At 35.4% G+C, this 19883-nt stretch overlaps 2 protein-coding genes and 1 pseudogene across 2 annotated transcripts; 1 reads left to right on the forward strand and 2 right to left on the reverse strand.

The window, feature by feature from the left end:
* Positions 1–9274: 9274 nt before the first annotated feature.
* LOC120203558 lies at positions 9275–16151 on the reverse strand (annotated as a pseudogene).
* Positions 16152–16199: 48 nt separating this feature from the next.
* LOC120203500 lies at positions 16200–17095 on the reverse strand. The gene is made up of 3 exons (XM_039203781.1): positions 16808–17095; positions 16402–16491; positions 16200–16302 (listed from the first exon to the last, which is right to left on the reverse strand). Exons 1-3 carry the CDS (start codon positions 17005–17007, stop codon positions 16215–16217), a joined length of 378 nt encoding a protein of 125 aa, XP_039059712.1. The 5' UTR covers positions 17008–17095; the 3' UTR covers positions 16200–16214.
* Positions 17096–17294: 199 nt separating this feature from the next.
* LOC120203499 (protein WHAT'S THIS FACTOR 9, mitochondrial-like) lies at positions 17295–19464 on the forward strand. The gene is made up of 2 exons (XM_039203780.1): positions 17295–19137; positions 19398–19464. Exon 1 carries the CDS (start codon positions 17340–17342, stop codon positions 18615–18617), a length of 1278 nt encoding a protein of 425 aa, XP_039059711.1. The 5' UTR covers positions 17295–17339; the 3' UTR covers positions 18618–19137; positions 19398–19464.
* The last annotated feature ends 419 nt before the right edge of the window (positions 19465–19883 follow it).

Raw genomic sequence — 19883 nt, forward strand, 5'->3', positions numbered from 1 at the left:
ATTTTAAAAACTACAATCATAGAGGTCCCCGAAGAACCTCTAATGGAAAAATTGTTAGAAGTATATGGGTTCCTAAAGAACTCATTACTACTAAAGATAAGGATATCCTACACAAATGGATACCTAAGGGGACTAGGATTTTGGAAACTAATGAATATGGACCCAAAAGAATTTGTGTACCAAAAATTAGAAATTAATCTACGTTTGTAGGAAAAGGAGCATTGCTACAAGGCAAGAGAAATAAATTCAAATTCATGGTACCTTGATAGTGGATGCTCAAGACACATGACCGGAGACAAAAACCGGTTCACTTTTGGTGATAATTCAAAAGGTCACATTGAAGGTATAGGTACAATAGGTAATACCTCTTCCATACAAATTAAAAATGTTTTATATGTGAATGGATTAAAGCATAATCTTTTGAGTATTAGTCAATTATGTGATAAGGGATTCAATGTCATGTTTAAAACTAATGGTTGTAAAGTTATTACCATTGCATCTAATCAGAATATGCTTGTTGGTCATAGAATAGGAAACATTTACATGGTGCATTTAGATTCCATAGATATGACTAATTTATGCCTAGGTTCTAAGGATGAGCATGATAGTTGGTTATGGCATAGGAGATTAGGACAAGCTAGTATGAGTGTTTTGCAATGATTAATTCAAGGAGATTTAGCTTGAGGGTTGCCTAAACTAAAATTTGATAATGACAAAATCTGTGATGCTTGTGCTAAAGGAAAACAAAAGCGAATTTCTTTTAAATCCATTAATAACGTATCCACTAGTAGAGTATTACAATTGATCCATTTAGATCTTTTTGGGTCATCTAGAACTACTAGCTTGAGTGGAAAACAATATGCATTTGTATTGGTAGATGACTATTCTAGATATACTAGGGTTCTATTCTTAAGTACTAAAGATGAAGCTTTAGAAAAACTCATCACATTTTCAAAAGTAATCCAAAACAAAAAAGGTTACTCTATAACTAGTGTTAGGAGTGATCATGGAACTGAATTTGAAAATCTTGGATTTACTGAATTTTATAATTCTAATGATATTAGCCATAATTTTTCAGCACCTAGAACCCCTCAACAAAATGGAGTTTTTGAGAGGAAAAATCGAACTTTAGAATAAATGGCTAGAATCATGCTTTGTGAAAACAATTTGCCAAAATATTTTTGGGCGGAAGCCACAAATACCGCTTGTTATGTTATTAATCGAGCAATGATTTGGCCTATTTTGAAGAAAACTCCATATGAACTTTTTAAAAATAAAAAGCCTAACATTAGCTATTTGAATCCTTTTGGATGTAAATGTTTTGTTTTAAACAACGGTAAAGATAATCTTGGCAAATTTGATGCTAAAAGTGATGAAGGAATTTTTCTGGGTTATTCCTTAAATTCTAAAGCTTATTGAGTATTTAATAAAAGAACTTTAATTGTAGAAGAGTCTATACATGTTGTTTTCGATGATAATCCCCTTCCGAGGAAGGATTCTTGTGTGAATGATGATGTAGGCATTATAAATATAAATGACTTTGGACATGACGTTGGAGAACCATCATCAAAGGAAGAAACGAAAGAGGAGGAAACTCAAGATCCTCTCGAGAATCCAACCATTGAAGAAAGGGAAGTATCTTACCCAATAGAGTACAACTATGTCAATGATGGTGAGATTATAGGTGATCCATCAAAAGGGGTAACAACTCGATCTTCTCTTAGGAATATTTGTAATTATATTGCATTTATCTCATGCATAGAGCCTAATAATATTAAAGAAGCATTAAATGATGAACATTGGATTATGGCTATGCAAGAAGAGTTAAATCAATTTGATAGGAGTAAAGTATGGACATTAATTGAAATGCCTAGTAATAAGTCTATTGTAGGTACTAGATGGGTATTTAGAAATAAGCTTGATGAGAGTGGTAATATAGTGAGAAACAAGGCTAGACTTGTTGCTCAAGGGTATACTCAAGAAGAGGGCATAGACTATGATGAAACAAACACTCCCGTAGCTAGGATGGAAGCAATTAGAATGTTATTAGCATTTACATGTTTTCATGAATTTAAATTATATCAAATGGATGTTAAAAGTGCATTTTTAAATCGTTTTATAAAAGAAGAAATGTATGTGGAACAACCTCCTGGTTTTGAAGATTCAAAATTTCCAAATCATGTTCTTAAATTGACAAAAGCTCTTTATGGTTTAAAACAAGCTTCTAGAGCTTGGTATGAAAGATTGTCAAGTCTTTTAATTGAAAAAGGTTTTTCAAAAGGTAAGGTTGACACTACATTGTTTTTAAAGCATAAAGGTAAAGATTTATTAGTAGTTCAAAATTATGTTGATGATATAATATTTGGTTCTACTAATGATGTTCTTTGCCAAGAATTTTCTAAGATAATGCAAAGTGAATTCGAGATGAGCATGATGGGAGAGCTCTCATTTTTCTTGGGACTCCAAATCAAGCAAAGAAAAGATGGCATCTTCATCAATCAAGCTAAGTACATCAAATATATGCTCAAGAAGATTGGACTGGAAAATGGGAAACCTCAAGACACTCCAATGAGCTCATCAACAAGACTTGACATAGATGAAGGAGGTAAATGTGTGGATGTTAAATTGTATAGGTCAATGATTGGCTCTTTGCTTTATCTAACTGCAAGTAGACCGAACATTATGTTTAGTGTTTGCTTATGTGCTAGATTTCAATCATGCCCTAAGGAATCACATTTACTTGCTATTAAGAGAATCTTTAGATACCTTAAAGACACTCATAGTTTATGACTTTGGTATCCTAGAGACTCTAGCTTTAGCTTGCATGCCTTCTCAGATGCGGATTTTGGAGGATGCAAATTAGATAGGAAAAACACCTCCGATACTTGTCAATTCCTTGGAAATATGTTGATTTCTTGGTTTTCAAAGAAACAAAATTGTGTTGCATTATCTACCACTGAAGCGAAATACATTTCAACTGGTAGTTGTTGTGCATAAGTTTTATGGATTAAACAACAACTTTTTGATTATGTAATTGAAGTAGGTACCATTCCTATCAAGTGTGACAATACTAGTGTTATTTGTCTCACTAAAAATCCCATCCAACACTCTAGAACTAAGCATATTGAAATTAGACATCACTTCATTAGAGACCATGTCGCTAAGGAAGATATAGTTGTAGAATTTGTTAATACTTTGCAACAATTAGCGAATATCTTTACAAAATCTTTAGACAAAGAAAGATTTTGGACACTTAGGAGAGAATTAGGTTTAACTTGCCTATATTCACTTAGTGTTTAAAATAATTTTAGCACTTTCAAGAATAAATGAAAAATGCTTATAATAATAATTTTTGATTGCATTCTTTGCTATTAGTTAGGGGGAGTTTATGTTCTTTGGTGAAAATTAATTTTATGTTCAAATGTAGTTGAAGAATTAAATTGATTGATTGAACATGATTAATTTTCAATATATGAGTTGCCAATACCACTAGAGCTAATTAATTTAGCATTTTGAGTGTTTAAAACGGATTTTTGACATTTTTGTGCATAATGCATCGATACACTGAACAATGCATTGATGCATCCCTTTGAATGTGCATCGATACATCTTGAAGATGCACCGATGCACTCCTTGAATGTGCATCGATGCACACTGCCATGCATCGATACATACATCGGGTTTTGGGTTTAAAAGCCTGATTTCTTTTATTTTTCTCAAACCCTTAACCTCTCACTTTCTCTGCCGCCGCTCCTTCCCTCTCCTCACTCTCAAAATTGCTCCAAATCCTTCGTTTTTTGATCGAAAATCATTCATACTTCAACTCCTAATCCTGCTTTTATCATCAAATCGTGCAAAACAACATCACATTCCTCTCAATTCAAAATTTTCAAGGTAATATTTTAAAACCTCTGTTTTATTAATTTTTGAACTTAGAACTAGTTTTGATTAGTTCTAGGATGAATATTATATCGGGCATTGATTATATTAAAGTTTTAAACTAGATTTTACAATCAATTTCATCAAAAACAAACAATTTTTCAACATTGTCTTTGAATTTTCGAAATAAAAAAAATATTGCTATTTTCGAAAATTATTGTTTTTGATTTGATTGTATTGTTTTCATGAAAACTATATGAATTATGATATTTCTAATGTTATTTTCAAATAGTTTAAAAAACTTTGCACATTAGGATTTGGTTTAGAGAACCTTGAATTATTGCGGACTCAATTGAGTTTTGGGATTGATTATTTTGCATACATATGTTTCAAAATTGTAGGTTACATTCCTTATTCCGTTTCCTAAATCATGTCAAACCCTAAACTCCCTAAGACTTCTTCTAATAGTTCTAACCGACCTCTTAATTATATTCCTCCTCAAGCTCCAAATCCAAACGAGCCTAATATGACCATCCTCAACTCTTGTTTTAATATGCTTGAGCGTCGTAGAGATGAACTCTACCATAGGTACATAAATTCCTTCCAATCTTACAAAATCCGGGAAGAACATATTCCCTCTATTCAAGCCATGGTAGATATCAACTTTCAATACCTATCAACTCTCAAGTCCTGGAAGTTTGATAAATTATTTCATCTTAAACCTATTGTCTATCATCAGCTGGTCCGTATTTTCTACTCTAATGCGGTATGTATTCAAAACGAGAGTCAATGTAGGACTATAGGAATTAGATCCTATCTTTTAGGACAATATATTCATATTGACTCCGAAACCATAGCTAGACAATTTGGGTTAGATGACAATGGTTTATATAATGAGAAAGAAATTATGGCATATATTTATATTCCTAATGCTAGTGTTAGTACCCTACGTACTCATCATGATCGTTTTCTACATTTAATGATCTCTTGGTGGTTTCGACCATTCGGAGGTAGGTACTCCACTCTTCGTGTCAGGGATTTATGGTGGATGCATTGCATCCAACATAATAGAAAGATCAATTTGCCACATATTATCTTTAGTGAACTAGTAGATACCATAAATGTTGTCCCTTCTAAACATGTAGAAACTTTAGTTTATGGATGTCTACTTAGTAATCTTTTTATTAAACTCGGCCTTAGAGTTTCGCTAGAAAATCCAATCCCTCTTCAAAACCAAATCAATCTCAATTCCTTGAAGAAAGCTGATTGAAAATAGGATGAGGAAACTGGTCAATGGGTCTTTCGACCCAATAAGCAAACTCCGGGAGCCAGTTCTTCACGTTCTGCTCCTAGCTCTTCTCGTGCTCCTCCTCCTCCGGCACCGGTTGTAGACAATGATCCAGAACTTCAGCAGCTCATGCAAGATATTGATGAGGAAGTACCTGACAATAATCCTCCGGCACCGGAACCAGCACAACAAGAAGATCAAACGCCACCATATTTTCGATCTTTCTTAGAGTCGTTTGATCTGAGGTTTGCTTCCATGGAGTCTTAGATAACTGAGTTTCAACGGGAGATGTGTGAATGTATGGACGCTCTCACTCTTGACGTACGAGCTCATTATCCTCCTCCTCCCGATCCTCTGATGGAGTAGCTCTCTTTCCATGCTTTCTTGAACTTAAACTTGGATTGATAAACATTTTGATGTTTTTGGATTGTTTTAATTTGGTTGTTGAATGTTTGAATTTGTTTGGATTTATAATTTGGATGATTGGATGTTTGAACTTCGTATATATATATTTGGTTTGGTTTTAACTTTCTTTTTGAGCTTAATGTTTATTAATTTTTGCATCATTTACATATTAGTTGCATTCTAACCAATTACATCATTTCACATTTGTTTATGAATATTGATTATGCAACTAATGGCTAACCTTTCTCTTGATCTTTGATCTTAGCAGCTTAAGCTATATTTATAATCAATTGGCTATGCTTTTCAAAACCTTGTTTAAAACGTTTTAGAGTCTTTTTTTATTTAAAAAAAAGGGAGAAGTGTTAATGTGTTAAAGGGGGAGAAATGTTAAAGTAAGGGGGAGTAATTTTTCAAAATTGATTTCAAAAAATCTTAAAATTACTAAAATGTTTTGTTATATCAAAAAGGGGAGATTGTTGAAAACATTTTGATGTTTCGATATAACAAATTAAGTTAAATGAATTTTAAGATTTTACAAATGATTTTTCTAAGTATATTCGATTTAATTACTCGAATATCAAAATATTACTCCAAGTCTTTCAAAGTTCAATTTCAATCCTTACTAATGTGTAAAATTGTGTTTTATACTTAAAATATTTTTGAAACAATTTTCACAAAGTATTTCGAACAAAAATAAAAATTGTGAAGGGATGCACCGATGCACTCATTGATGCATCGATGCACTTGGGTTTTAAGAAAACATCGAATGCATTATATGCATCAATGCACTACCATGCATCGATGCAGTCAGGGTTTTATGAAAACATTGAATGTATTTTATGCATCGATGCACATACCATGCATCGATGCACTCAAGCTTGTTTGAAACATCGAATGCATTTTATGCATCGATGCACTCTTAGTGCACCGATGCACTGAGGGTCCAACGGTCGAAATATTTGAATTTTACACATAGTGTACCGATGCACTAGCCTTATGCATCGATGCACCAGACGCTCCCACTGTTTTATTAATTGTTTTTGACACTTAAATGACTCTATTGACTCCACTAATCATTCCCAACGTTTAGAATCAATTGAAGGAGTATTTAAACAAGCTTAGAAGCCATTGATCAAAAACAAGAAATAAGAATCAAGAGAGAATCAAAGAGAAAGCATCAAACTCATTGTTTGAGCACTTCAAGACTATTTTTCATTCAATATTCATTTTGCTTTCAAGAACACTACTTGTACTCAATTGTATTCATTCTTGAGTGTTCTTTCTTTGTTCTAGAATTGTGCAAACAATCTACCTTGGGAGGTTTTCCTTGTAAGTTTGCAAATTTTTGTTTTTCTCTTTGAAAAAGAGTGTTCTCAAGAATTGGGGTATATTCTTGAGGGAGATGTAATGTTATCTCTTTGGCCTTAAAAGAAAGAACAAATTAGTGAATTTGTTGGAAAATCCTTAGTGTGGATAGCTAAGGTAGTGGACGTAGACTTTGGTTGAGAAAGTCGAACCACTCTAAATCGCTGTGCAATTACTTTCAATTTTCTGCAAAAGCTTCCACCAAAATTTTAATTGCCAATTCACCCCCCTCTTGGCCTATTCCATCGATCGATTAACTCAGCAGGATTATTAGATTTCCACTATTAATGACAATTTATAATTGATGGGGTGCCAATTTTGGGCGTTGTGGGGTGTTTATCCTTACCCACTCATAAATGATGTTTTATTACTAAAAGAATTAATTTCTGGTTACACGTAGATTGGTGCATCCTTTAAAATGATGTTTTCTTAAAAACTCTTTTAAAAGGAGGTTTATAGGTATTCGACCTACCTAACCCAAAAGGTTGATGGCAACTCCAAAACATTTCTTTTACAAAAATCGAATTTTTCACAAAATAAGTCAAGACACATTGTATTGCCGAAAATCGGTTACGAAAGCTTGGCGACTCCGCTGGAGACTTAGTGGATCAAGCCCTAAATCGATTATATATTATCTTTATAGTTGAAATTTGAGAATTCAATTTTATTTAATTTACGATTCTTTTGATTACTTTTAATTTTATTTATTTTATTTTATATCCTTGTATATTAATGTTTGTATTTGATTGATTTTCTGATATTGAAATTTTGGATTCGTTTTAGTTCGATTTTTGTGTGGTTGTTTGTCAAAGGTTTGAGAATTTCTCCTCACACACGACACTTGCAGTGCATAACATAAGCTTTATACTCGAGCTTTTTCCCATTTAAGTGAGAGTGAAAGTGACGTCTTCGTGAGAATTTATTCTCCGTGTCAAACCTAGCTAGTAGCATCTGTGGTTCATATGCCCTATGTCTTCATGAGGATTTATTCTTTGTGTCAGACATAGGGAAATGTGCCATCTCGAATTGAACTCGATCCGCTTAAGCCTATAATAGGTGAGGATTGAAGGTCTGGCTTACCTAAGGGGGCACCAACAAGGACAATTCGAGTACCTTTACTCCTATAACCGAAACTCTGCATAAAATAAACTGTAGAAACCCACACGATCTAAGACCATGTCGAAATTGTCCATAGATACCCAAATAAGTATACACAAAGGAGAAATGAACTCTAATCTTCGTCTTTTAATTTATTTGATAGATTATTTTTTAATAAATGCATGTAAACTAGAAATTATGTGGTTAAGGTATTTCCTTTATGTGTTTTATTCATTGTATTTTATGGTTCAGTTACCATTTGAATTTAATCTTTTCATATTTCACTAACATACATTTCCTTTCTTTGATTATTATTTTTACTAACATATTTTCCTTGTCTTATTGCTTCATTTTGTGCATAAACCTGGTGTTAATTCCCAGGTAATTATCAAATTAGAAGGCTTTTAAAACAACAATGCCACACAAATGGGTAGATATTTTTTATCTGCTTTGACATATTGGGACGTTGTGAGTTCTTTGAAAGTTGTTCTAAGATAATTACCTTAAAATTAACACATGTTTCATACATATCATTATCATCAAATATATTGATCCCTAAAATAGTTGTTAGCATTAGAAGGTACTCAAAATGACAATGTCTCCCAATGAGTTAGATAGAATTTTAGAGATTGATCAGTGGTCAGAATATAAGCAATTTCAATCAAGCAACAGTCTATCTACTAAAGAAACTGTCTGAGCTCAACATGATTCAATGCTAAGGGGAGAAGCTGAAGACCGCGAGCTTGCTTAATTAATCTGTGATATGGATTTTAATGATGCCAAAGCTTAATGAAGAATGATGTGTTATCCGACTACTCACAAGAGTTGAAAAGATAGAAGATAGAGCTAGATTTCTTTCCATAAATCTTTTGTTTTCGTTTTGCCACTATATATAGACATTGTCAGTTCTTTAAGAATTGTTTTATGAACAATTATTTTTGGGATCAATGTCTTTTGCATACATTCATTTTGCATTACATTTGTATTGCTTAATACATTTCCAAAACATGCATTAAAACATTTATTCATTAAAATAATAATAATAATAAGATAAGGCTTCCGATTGCAGTGATTCTGGATCCTTCTAGTAGCAAGAATACACAGCACCTGCACGACACAAGAAAATGCCTAAAGAAACAGAGGATAGGCTAGTCGAAATTGAGAAAAAGCATAAAGATATGCAAGAAGAAGTGAGAAGCAAGCTAGCTAAAATTGAGACTGATATAGAAAACTCTAATCTTAATCTACTGAACAAGATGGAAGAAATGTTTAGGAGGCATATGATTGCTGGAAAGAGTTTTGTTGAAGACCCCAGGCATCCTCTGAGTTTTGCACCCGTTCACATTCCTAAGCACATCTCTGCACATCAGGAAATCTGACCACCAGTTTGCTTCACTGTTGAGAACACACAATATCAGGCTGGAGCTTCATTCCCCACTGACTGTCTTGCTACTTCTAGGTTGAAGTCAGGTGATTTCTGTACTATTAATGATGTCACTGGCCTGAATGAATTAGTTGAGAAGAAAAAATTCACCTAACGACTGAAAAGTATGGAATAGATGATAAAATCTTGGGAGAGTCGAGTCATTCTATGGGTTTGGCGCCAAAGAGCTAAGTTTGGTCCCCGACCTGGTTCTCTCACCAAAGTTCAAGGTTCCAGATTTCGAGAAGTATAATGGGACCACATGCTCTTCATCCCATATCACCATGTACTATCGCCGGATGGTTGACTATGTGGAGAATGAGAAGTTGTTGATCCGCTGTTTTCAAGGCAGTTTATCTAGACCTGCTTCCAAATGGTATAACCAACTAAAACGTACTCAAATCCGTTCTTGGAAAGACTTAGCTCAAGCCCTTTTGGGTCAAAACAATCACATCACTGGTGCACATTGGATCATCCAACGTACTTACACAGAGGAGAGGCACTGTCACATTCTCTACATAATTAGTACCGCTAGATCGCCTATAAAACGTATCAATAGTCTGGAACACATGTTGGCCTTTATTAGATTGGAAGTATGGAAAGCAAATAGAATAATAATTTTTTTACCTCAAATTTTCCAAGAATTCGAGTAGCATGGTTGTCAAAGTCCCTAAGAGAACTTGACTGTGAAAACACAATCAGAACAGAATTACAAGATTTTTCATTAGGGAAAATAGCAAATTGAATGTTTCTTTCAAACAGTTGGAACTAAAAAAATATGAAATAATATGAGATGAGACATTTGATTTGGTGCAAGAGATTATCACCATTTGAGGATCTAATAAATCTATTTTCAAATCAGAGCTACTGTGCCAAAGAAGGTATCTATTTCGCTCCAACTTATTGTATTATCCCTCTAAAATGCTTCACCTATGTGATTGGCATGCTTGCTTTCACATACAGCAGGAAACGATTACCTTTTCAACTCCTTCCCAATTTACAAGTGGGACAAGATAGACCGATGCCTGCATGAAAGCATAAAGTATATTATGTAAAAGTAACTTTTTTAAGTAAATATACTGATTCTGCATAATGAAGTAAAGAAGACATACAATTGTGCATAACCTTGCAGGCCGACTGTTAGCACTCTGTCATATACTTTGTGGATAGGTCGACGGTTGATGAACCTATCACATACCTGCAAGAAAAAGATTACATAACGTTACTAAAACAGGAAGAAGTGGCAGCACTTTGTCCAGAGTTTGTGAGAGAGACAGAGACACAGAGTAAGTGAGATTGATTTTAAGCAGAAAGTGATCCTACTGCTGCCACTACAACCATTGGCCACCCATGACCGGCTTGGGATTCGCAATGGTGGCAGTAACAGAACCACGGAAGATGTTCTCAGTTTATATCTGCATTAGAAATGCAGACACATTTAAACGCAAACAATAGAGCATGTTTTCAACTGATATAACTACTGTGAGACAAGGAATTACTTTGTTCCTTGGTTAGGTCATGTGGAACCAAATCTACACAAGGTCAGATAACTATCCATGTTTGTTCTTCTAACTTCAATGCTCGGGTGGTTTTAAAGAGCAATTAACTCGAAACAAAGTGAAGAAACTTTATTCTCAATAAGGATAGTTATTTTTTTGAGTGAGCTAAGGTGATTACAATGTAGTATCCGTTCTAAAAATAAGGATAGTTAAGTTTTCTTATTTATCCCCTTTTATCTCTATTTTCCTATTCCACTATTTTAGGGAAAAGTGGATGTATTATTATAGTGTGATAGAACCTTACAGAGAGTAGGAGCAAAAGAGGATATTTGAAAATGCAGATGATATAGAGATCGGAGACTTGATTGTGTGATGGCAATAAAATACTAACCAAGAGGTCCCAATGAGAGCTATAGCCGCAGCCCCTACAACAGGAGCATTTTCGCCATCCTCTCCAAGATATTTTACCTGAAAATGGAAGAAGAAAGCATATGTTTGGGCTTGCAAACAATAGATTAAACAACTCAAGGTGGAAAAACAAAATATTAAGAATTTAGCAATATGGAAATCAATTGTCAAATAGAACAAGGACATTACTACATATACATTGAACTTTAACGGCGTGATCTAAACCACAGTTATCTTTTGTAGCAAATATTGTGCATTAGGAACAAATGGAAAATCAGTGTGTATTCATAATCCAAAATTAAGCTCAGTATTAGATTTGACATGTTTCTTTTACCTAAACTTTCATCTGAATAAAAAAATTTCAACTAAACAACATAGAGATCTTCACGAGTGATACGAATAAAAAAGAAAAATAGAAGCACTAACTCTTCCAAGGAAAAAATTCAAAACAAAATGCAAATCCTAATCCTTAATTACATTTATTACGCTCATAAACATAATCAGAACAATTCATATACCAGAATATTGGCACCAATACTAGTTCCAACAGCAAATAGAGGAGTTTCTGGATATTCACAGCGTATATGGTCAATGATTTTCCATACATATTCAGTCCATCCAGCATATAACAGCAATCAGACTGAAAATAAAATCATTTAGGTAGACTTTGTGAATTTGAAAATGGTCATTTCTCAAAAGACTAAGATGATTAAGAATCTAGGCCAAAAGAGTGCTGCATGAGAAACTCACCCAGCATTATAACAACTCCTAGACCACGATGATTGCATACAACAACACTCCAACCCTGTCTTGTCATGTTGAATGCAAGATGCTTCACATACTGCACACACAGCAACTGTAGGAATTATAGAGATGATTTGTTACCATTCCTATAGAGATATGATTTGTTACCATTCCTATAGAGATATGATTTTGCAAATAGATTTCTACAATCCCTTATTTTAAGGGATCATATCCTAGGATTATTATTTTTCCTTTCTTAGAGTTTTCTACTTTAGAGATATTTTGTATATAAATATGTAATCTGTCATATTGAAAAGAATAAGAAATTACAGAGAATTACTCTGAATTCTACATGGTATCAGCTTAGGTTACGGTTTCTTTCCAATCTAGATGATGTCCACAACTTCTTCTCCTACTCCGGAGATCACTTTAAATCCAGAAAATTTTTCTGGTTCTGCTGCTCAATCATAAGGTAATTTGGTCATAAAAGAACCAGAAGGTAAACCTCATGCTACAGTTTTTTTCTCCTCCCAGTCGTCCCCTAATTGGATCCTCGATTCTGGTGCTACGGATCATATGACTGGTAATAAAGATTTATTTTGCAATTTTTTTCCAAACTTTGGTAAAGCTGTCAAAACGGCTGATGGTTCTTTGTGCAAAATAGAAGGACATGGCACTGTTATTCTCAATGACCAGATTGTACTTAAAAATGTTCTCTTCGTACCAAATCTGGCTTGCAATCTCGTTTCCGTTAGTAAACTTTCCACCGACTTGCACTGCTCTGCAATTTTTAATGATATTGATTGTACTTTGCAGGCACTGAACTCGAAGAATATGATTGGTAAGGCCAGCTTGCAGAATGGTCTCTACATTCTTCCTGCCTCTACTAAAACCGAAATCTCGAAATCTTCCATCGCTTTAGAAAAAGTTGATAATGTTATGTTATGGCACTATCGTTTAGGTCATCCTAGTTTTCACTATCTTGCAAAAGTTTTTCCTGCTCTATTCATTCATAAAAGGCCAAATTCTTTTTCTTGCAAAGTTTGCTCTCTTGCCAAACATACTAAATCAACTTATTCTCCTTCTACATATAAGTCTTCTCACCCTTTTGCTTTGATCCACAGTGATATTTGGGGTCCTTCTCGGGTGAAAAATGCTGATAATTGTAAGTGGTTTATCACTTTCATTGATGATCACAGTAGGATAACTTGGACTTATTTGCTAAAAGATAAATCTGAAACTGCAGGTGTTTTTACCTAATTTTATAACATGGTTCTCACTCAATTTGGGTCTAAAATTCAGCTCTTTAAATCTGATAATGGCAGTGAATTTTTTGCTAAGTCTTTGGGTGTGTTTTTCAGGGAAAAGGGCATAGTTCAGATTAGTTCTTGTGTTGACACCCCACAACAAAACGGTATTGCCGAAAGAAAAAATAGACACCTCCTTGAAGTTATTCGTTCTCTTCTATTTACCACCAATATTCCAAAATATTTGTGGGGGGAAGCCTTATTAACTGCCACATATTTAATCAATCGAATGCCTAGTAAGGTTTTACAATTTCAAACACCTCAATCTATATTTCTGCAATATTTTCCCCATTTTAAACCTATCTCTTCCATTCTTCCACTTAAAATATTTGGTTGTACTGTTTTTATCCAAAACATTGCTCCTAATAAGTCCAAGTTAGATCCTAAATCATTAAAGTGTGTACTGGTTGGGTATTCTTCACTTAAGAAGGGTTATAAATGATATCATCCTCCTTCAAAACGATTTTTTACCACTATGGATATAACTATGAGAAGGATCCCTATTTCACTCATGCTGAAATTCAAGGGGAGACATGGAAGGATTTTCAGCCACATCAGGTATCTCCTCCTACTCTTCATTCTCAACCTTCAGAATTGCCACCAACTTTGTCCTTACCTACAGATTTGTCACCTGTAACTACTCCCATTGATCCACCGGTAGTACCTATCACTACTTCACCCATACCCACTTTAAATACCCTTCCTGAAAATACACATACTCACATTCAAAATATTCCACAAACAACACCAATCAAACAACTCCATTGCTATACAAGGAAAAGAAAACATATTCCTGAGGCTGTTTTGCAATCTGATGCTTGCCGATAATTGGATTTGGGTCCAGCTGTCGAAATAGAAGAAAAAATCAGTAAGTCCACTTCCCCTACTCTAGAGGACTTCCCTATTGCTATTAGAAAAGGGGTTAGACAGTGCACCAAGCATCCTATTGAAAAATTTGCTGGTTATAATTCATTGATGTAGTCTTTTCAAGCATTTACAGCAAATTTGGATAAAGAACAGGTTCCCACAAGCATAGCTGAAGCTCTAAAGGATTCAAAATGGAGAAGGGTTGTTGAAGAGGAAATTTGTGCACTGGAGAAAAATGCTACTTGGACTGTTACGGACCTTCCTCAAGAAAAAAAGGTTGTTGGCTGTAAATGGATATTTACTGTAAAGTATAACTCAAATGGTAGCATCCAACGATACAAAGCGAGACTAGTAGCCAGAGGCTTTACACAAACATATGGGATAGATTTCACATAAACTTTTGCACCTGTGGCGAAGCTGAATACTGTTCGAGTACTCCTAAGTTTGGTTGTAAATTGCGATTGGAAATTACATCAACTTGATGTAAAAAACGCTTTTCTTAATGGCAAGCTAGAAGAAGAAGTCTATATGAAGTTGCCACTTGGCTTAAAGTCTGTTGAAGGAAGTAACAAGGTGTGCAAGCTCAACAAGTCTCTATACGGGTTAAAACAATCACCCAGATCTTGGTTCGAGAGGTTCACTAAAGTCATTCTAAAAAACGGCTACAAGCAATCCCTCACCGATCACACTCTTTTCATCAAGGTAACTTCTACAAATAAGAAAGCTATCCTTATTGTGTACGTGGACGACATAATTCTTACCGGAGATGATGAAGAAGAGATTTGCAATTTGAAGAAGTTGTTAAATAAGGAATTTGAAACCAAGGACTTGGGAAAGCTAAGGTATTTCCTAGGAATGGAGGTGGCAAGGTCAAAAGAAGGACTTGTGATCAACCAAAGAAAATATGTACTTGATTTACTCAAAGAAACTGGTTTTCTTGGTTGTAAGCCGATTGATACACCAATGGAGGCAAGCTTGAAATTTAACAAAGAAGATGGGTCATTGGTAGACAAAGAGAAATTTCAAAGATTAGTTGGGAAACTAATTTATTTATCCTTGACAATGCCAGATATAGCATTTACTGTAAATGTGATAAGTCAACACATGACTAATCCTACTGAAGAGCATATGGCAACAACAAATAGAATTCTCAAGTACTTGAAGAAAACTCCAGGACACGGTTTAATGTTTAAAAAGACACAAGACAGAACTGTTAAGATCTTTACAGATTCTAGTTGGGCCGGAGACCTTACTGAAAGGAGATCCACTAGTGGCTACTGCACCTTTGTTTGGGGAAACCTTACAACTTGGAGAAGTAAGAAACAATCTGTCATTTCAAGAAGTAGTGCTGAAGCTGAATTTAGAGCACTAGCATTGGGAATATGCGAAGGAATTTGACTACTTAAACTACTGAAAGAACTTATCACTAATCAAGAGGATCACTTTGAAGTTTTGTGTGATAATCAATCTGTTATTCAAATTGCCAAGAACCCAATTCAACATGATCGGACAAAGCATGTTGAGATTGATAGGCATTTTATTGCTGATCAAGTTAACAAAAAGACAGCCACACTTTCATACATTCCTTCAGAAGAACAAGTTGCAGACATTCTTACCAAGGCTTTGCCAAAGCCTGTTTTCAATAAATTCCTATTCAAGCTGGGATTATACAATGTATATTCTCCAGCTTGAGGGGGAATCACTGGTCAAGCCAGGAATGACAATGACAATTGGAGTTTTATCACCTTTACGAGCAGCAGAACCATCAATAATGTGAGATGTACCCTCGACAACTGTTATTAGTTAAAGATTTATAATATTAAAACTGAAACCACATCTATCATTTTAAAGAGTGAATTCCCTCCCATTCTTTAAATTCGAATATCATACATAAATGTTCTAAAAACCAAGCTAACTAAAAATAAACAAAATCATGGGAAGATGAGTAAAATCTGACAATCCGAATAAGTTAGCCAGTCCAAAGCAATTGTTACACCATCAAAAGCACGGAATAAACGTCTAAGAATAATAAACACTTAGCACATTAATATCTATCCAAAAAGAAGAAGCTGAAAATGCAGATTAAAATGAAAAAGAAATAGAAAGAATTGAACTAACCGTCTATAAGTAACAGGAGGAGGCCGTCCGTGAAAACTCAAGAAGGCTGTCTGAAGATGAGGACTAGAAAGCCATGGAGTGACCAAGTACCTGCACAATTGTTGAACAAAATCACAAACAACTAGAAGATCAAATTCGAGTTTCTATAGATTTAGAGAGAAATGAGAAGTCAATCCTCTAATTTATCAGAATTTAATCCTCAAACTCCATGAAAACAGAAGAAAAAAAAAGTTCAGTTAACACTAAACCTTATTGGTAAATAGCAAATATGAAAATCAGCAGCTCAATAATGCAAAAAACTAACAAAAATTAGCAGTTCAGTTCAATAATTTATATGTATTGAGTAAACTGTTCAAATTAAATTTTAGGATTAATCTTTCCGTTTTTGTAAAAGTAATAATGTTACCTTTGTTGGAGTATCTTACAGTTGGCGGCGATGATCGGCCGAGGTCGGAGCAGGAGTTGTAAGTTAACGTAACTGGATCGCCTCTGAAAAGAGCGAGTAAATCGTGAAGAAAATGGATCTCCAAAAAGTTGTACCAAAAAACGAGGAATAGATAGAAAGCGGCGAGGAAATAATGTGAGACGGGGATTAAAGCAAGTCATCGGAAAAGAAGATCGTAGGGGAGATGGCGGGCTCGCAATACCTTCATTGATGTTTGGAAAGAAATGGAAAGCTAAGAGGAAAAGCTTTTGTTCCCCCCCCCCCCCCTCTCAGAAACAAGTGAAAAACGAAAACCAATTGTGTGGATACTAATTAAACATTAAAGGTTCAGCCAGGTGAATCGAACCCACGACCATGAGATTAAAAACTACGTGTTCAACCGGCTGAGCTATACTACTATATGGGCAGATTCATATGAGCAAAAATCCCACTATTGCCATACCTAGATTTACTTGGATCAAAAATTGAAAATTCATACGCAGACTGCATCGAGATGACTACCATGGCGGTTCGCACCAGAGTCCCTCACCGGCTGGTTCTGGTCCGTAACTTCGTGGACGCCAGGATCAAATGGGTTCGTGACCCTTACCTCGACACCGCCGTCGAAAGGGAGAAAAACCTCAAAGAAATCCTTTCCCTCAAAAACCAAATCTTCTCTTCTCCCTCCAAATCCCTTCCCCTTTCCTCTCTCTCCCCTCTCAAATCCCACTTCAATCTCCCCACCTCTGCCTCCAAGCTTTTTCACAAGTATCCTTCCATTTTCTCCCAATTCCAGCCCTCTCCTTCTATTCCTCTCCACGTCAAGCTCGCCCCTCAAGCCGTGGCTCTGAACAAGGAGGAGCTAGCCATTCACACCTCTCCCTCCCACAGAAACGACACCGTAAACCGGTTGGCAAAGTTGTTGATGCTGACTAAAACAGGTAGGCTGCCTTTGCATATCGTAGACAAGTTCAAATTTGATCTCGGCCTTACCTCGAATTACATTACTTTTCTTCTCTCTGATTATCCTGAATATTTCCATGTTTGCGAATATAAAGACCCTTGTGATGGAAAAGAAACCCTTTTTTTAGAGCTTGTTTCTTGGAGGGATGAGCTTGCTATTTCTGAAATGGAAAAGAGAGCGTCGTTTTATGGCCAAGTGAAATTGAAAAAAGGGTTGCCCTTGAGGTTTTCGATGAAATTTCCCAATGGGTTTGATTTAGAGAAGAAGGTGAAGGATTGGGTTGAAACATGGCAGGATTTGCCTTACATTTCGCCTTATGAGAACGCGTTTCACTTAGGCCCCAAGAGTGACCAGGCGGAGAAATGGACCGTGGCTGTGCTTCACGAGTTGTTGTGGCTCTTGGTGTCGAAGAAGACTGAAGGGAAGAATGTGTATTCTTTGGGAGAGTATTTGGGGTTCGAGAATCGATTTGAGAAGGCGGTGAAGCATTTTCCGGGGATATTCTATATGTCAAATAAGATCAGGACACAGACCGTGGTGCTTAAGGAAGCTTATAGGAAAGATTTCTTGATGGAGAAGCATCCCTTGATGGGTATGCGGTTTAGGTATATTCATCTTATGAATAAGTCGGATAAGTTTCGAAAGGGAGATGGTGTTCGCTTGTTCAGGAGGAAAAGAAAGGTGATGCGGTATGCCGATGAAGGAGAAGTTATGAAAGAAGGCAGTAAGAGTTTGGAGGAAAATAAGGATTCAAATGTGTCATCTAGTTCAGAGTTTTACGATGGTTCCGATGACGAGAATTTTAAAACAAAGGTAATTGTTATTTAGTATGAAAAGGATACACCAAGATATGAAAAAAGATAAATATGATATTAGGGTCACAAGCTTGAGGCAAGGAAGTTCAGAATTCTGCTATAGCAAGCTTGACTGCATGTACTTTCTTCAACTATCGATGCGTTTGAACTGTGAGAGAAAGAAGCATAAACCTCGACATGTGCGTAGCAAAATATGTCGAGTTAATTTTTTTAATGATACAGTTGGCTTTGCTTTTTTTTTCTCTCTAAGAAAATCAAAATATTGAACATATTTTTCTCACAATAAAGCTTTAATCCTTTATAAAAGAGCTTATCATACATCCCATTTGGCAAAGCATACTTGTGCAGTTTGCATGGTTTCATTACAACATTCCAGACGAGAGAATTGTTGAGAAAGAAAGGAAGAGAAAGTATGGGAAATGTAGGAGAAATACAAGAGATGCAATGGCTGCCTTATTCAATGTCAACCTCACCAACAACAGTGTTGCCATTTTTGTCTCTGAACCATGTTTCTTTTGTCTGCAAATCAATGAGTAAGTCAGGTTTTATGAGCAAGTGTCGGGATTTGTTATATTTCAAACGCCTTCTTTCAACTTTGAAGGAGCTTGGCATGCGTCAGCCTTCTGGTTCATTCACTCTTCACATGTATTTTAGTTTCTGCATTTTATGTGCCTAAAAAATTGAGACCCTTTCTTTTGTTTCTTTCAATAAACCAAGGGGATCGACCCTTAATTGTTAGATGCAGGAATTGATTGTGTTTGATTTCATTGAATGATGACGATTACTATTTCAGCTTGTGCGACTATGGAATCGGCATCCGTTTGCTTGAATTTGTAAGTGTTCCGGCAGCAAAGAAAGAAGAAAATCAATCATAAAGACAACAATACTTCATTCCAAAATCCAATGCTCCGACATGAAGCTGGTGATGCCGAAATTCGAAGCAATTATAATGGTACATGGCGGCCATAGTGGAAGGATGAGGCATTCAAGTAGATCAGTTTTTCTTCCATAATCCAGATGGTTACATGGTTGAGATTTGCAACTGCCAAAACCTTCATGTTCTTCCACTCTACTCTTGCCCTCTCAGGTTACCTAATTCGATCAGGAACGATGCAGTTTCTTTGTTACATGGTAGGTTCTTTTATGCATTCACCCACTGCAACTGTAGTTTTATTCATGTAAAAATGCCTAAGGGTCCTTGTCCTTGAGTCCAGAATTTCGGTGAAAGTAGCTGCCAAGTCCCTCTATTATAGATATTATAACAGTTTAGTCCCTCTAC

The sequence above is a fragment of the Hibiscus syriacus genome, unplaced genomic scaffold (genome assembly GCF_006381635.1).
Source record: "Hibiscus syriacus cultivar Baekdansim isolate YM2019G1 unplaced genomic scaffold, ASM638163v2 tig00009942_pilon, whole genome shotgun sequence".
Lineage (NCBI taxonomy): Eukaryota > Viridiplantae > Streptophyta > Magnoliopsida > Malvales > Malvaceae > Hibiscus > Hibiscus syriacus.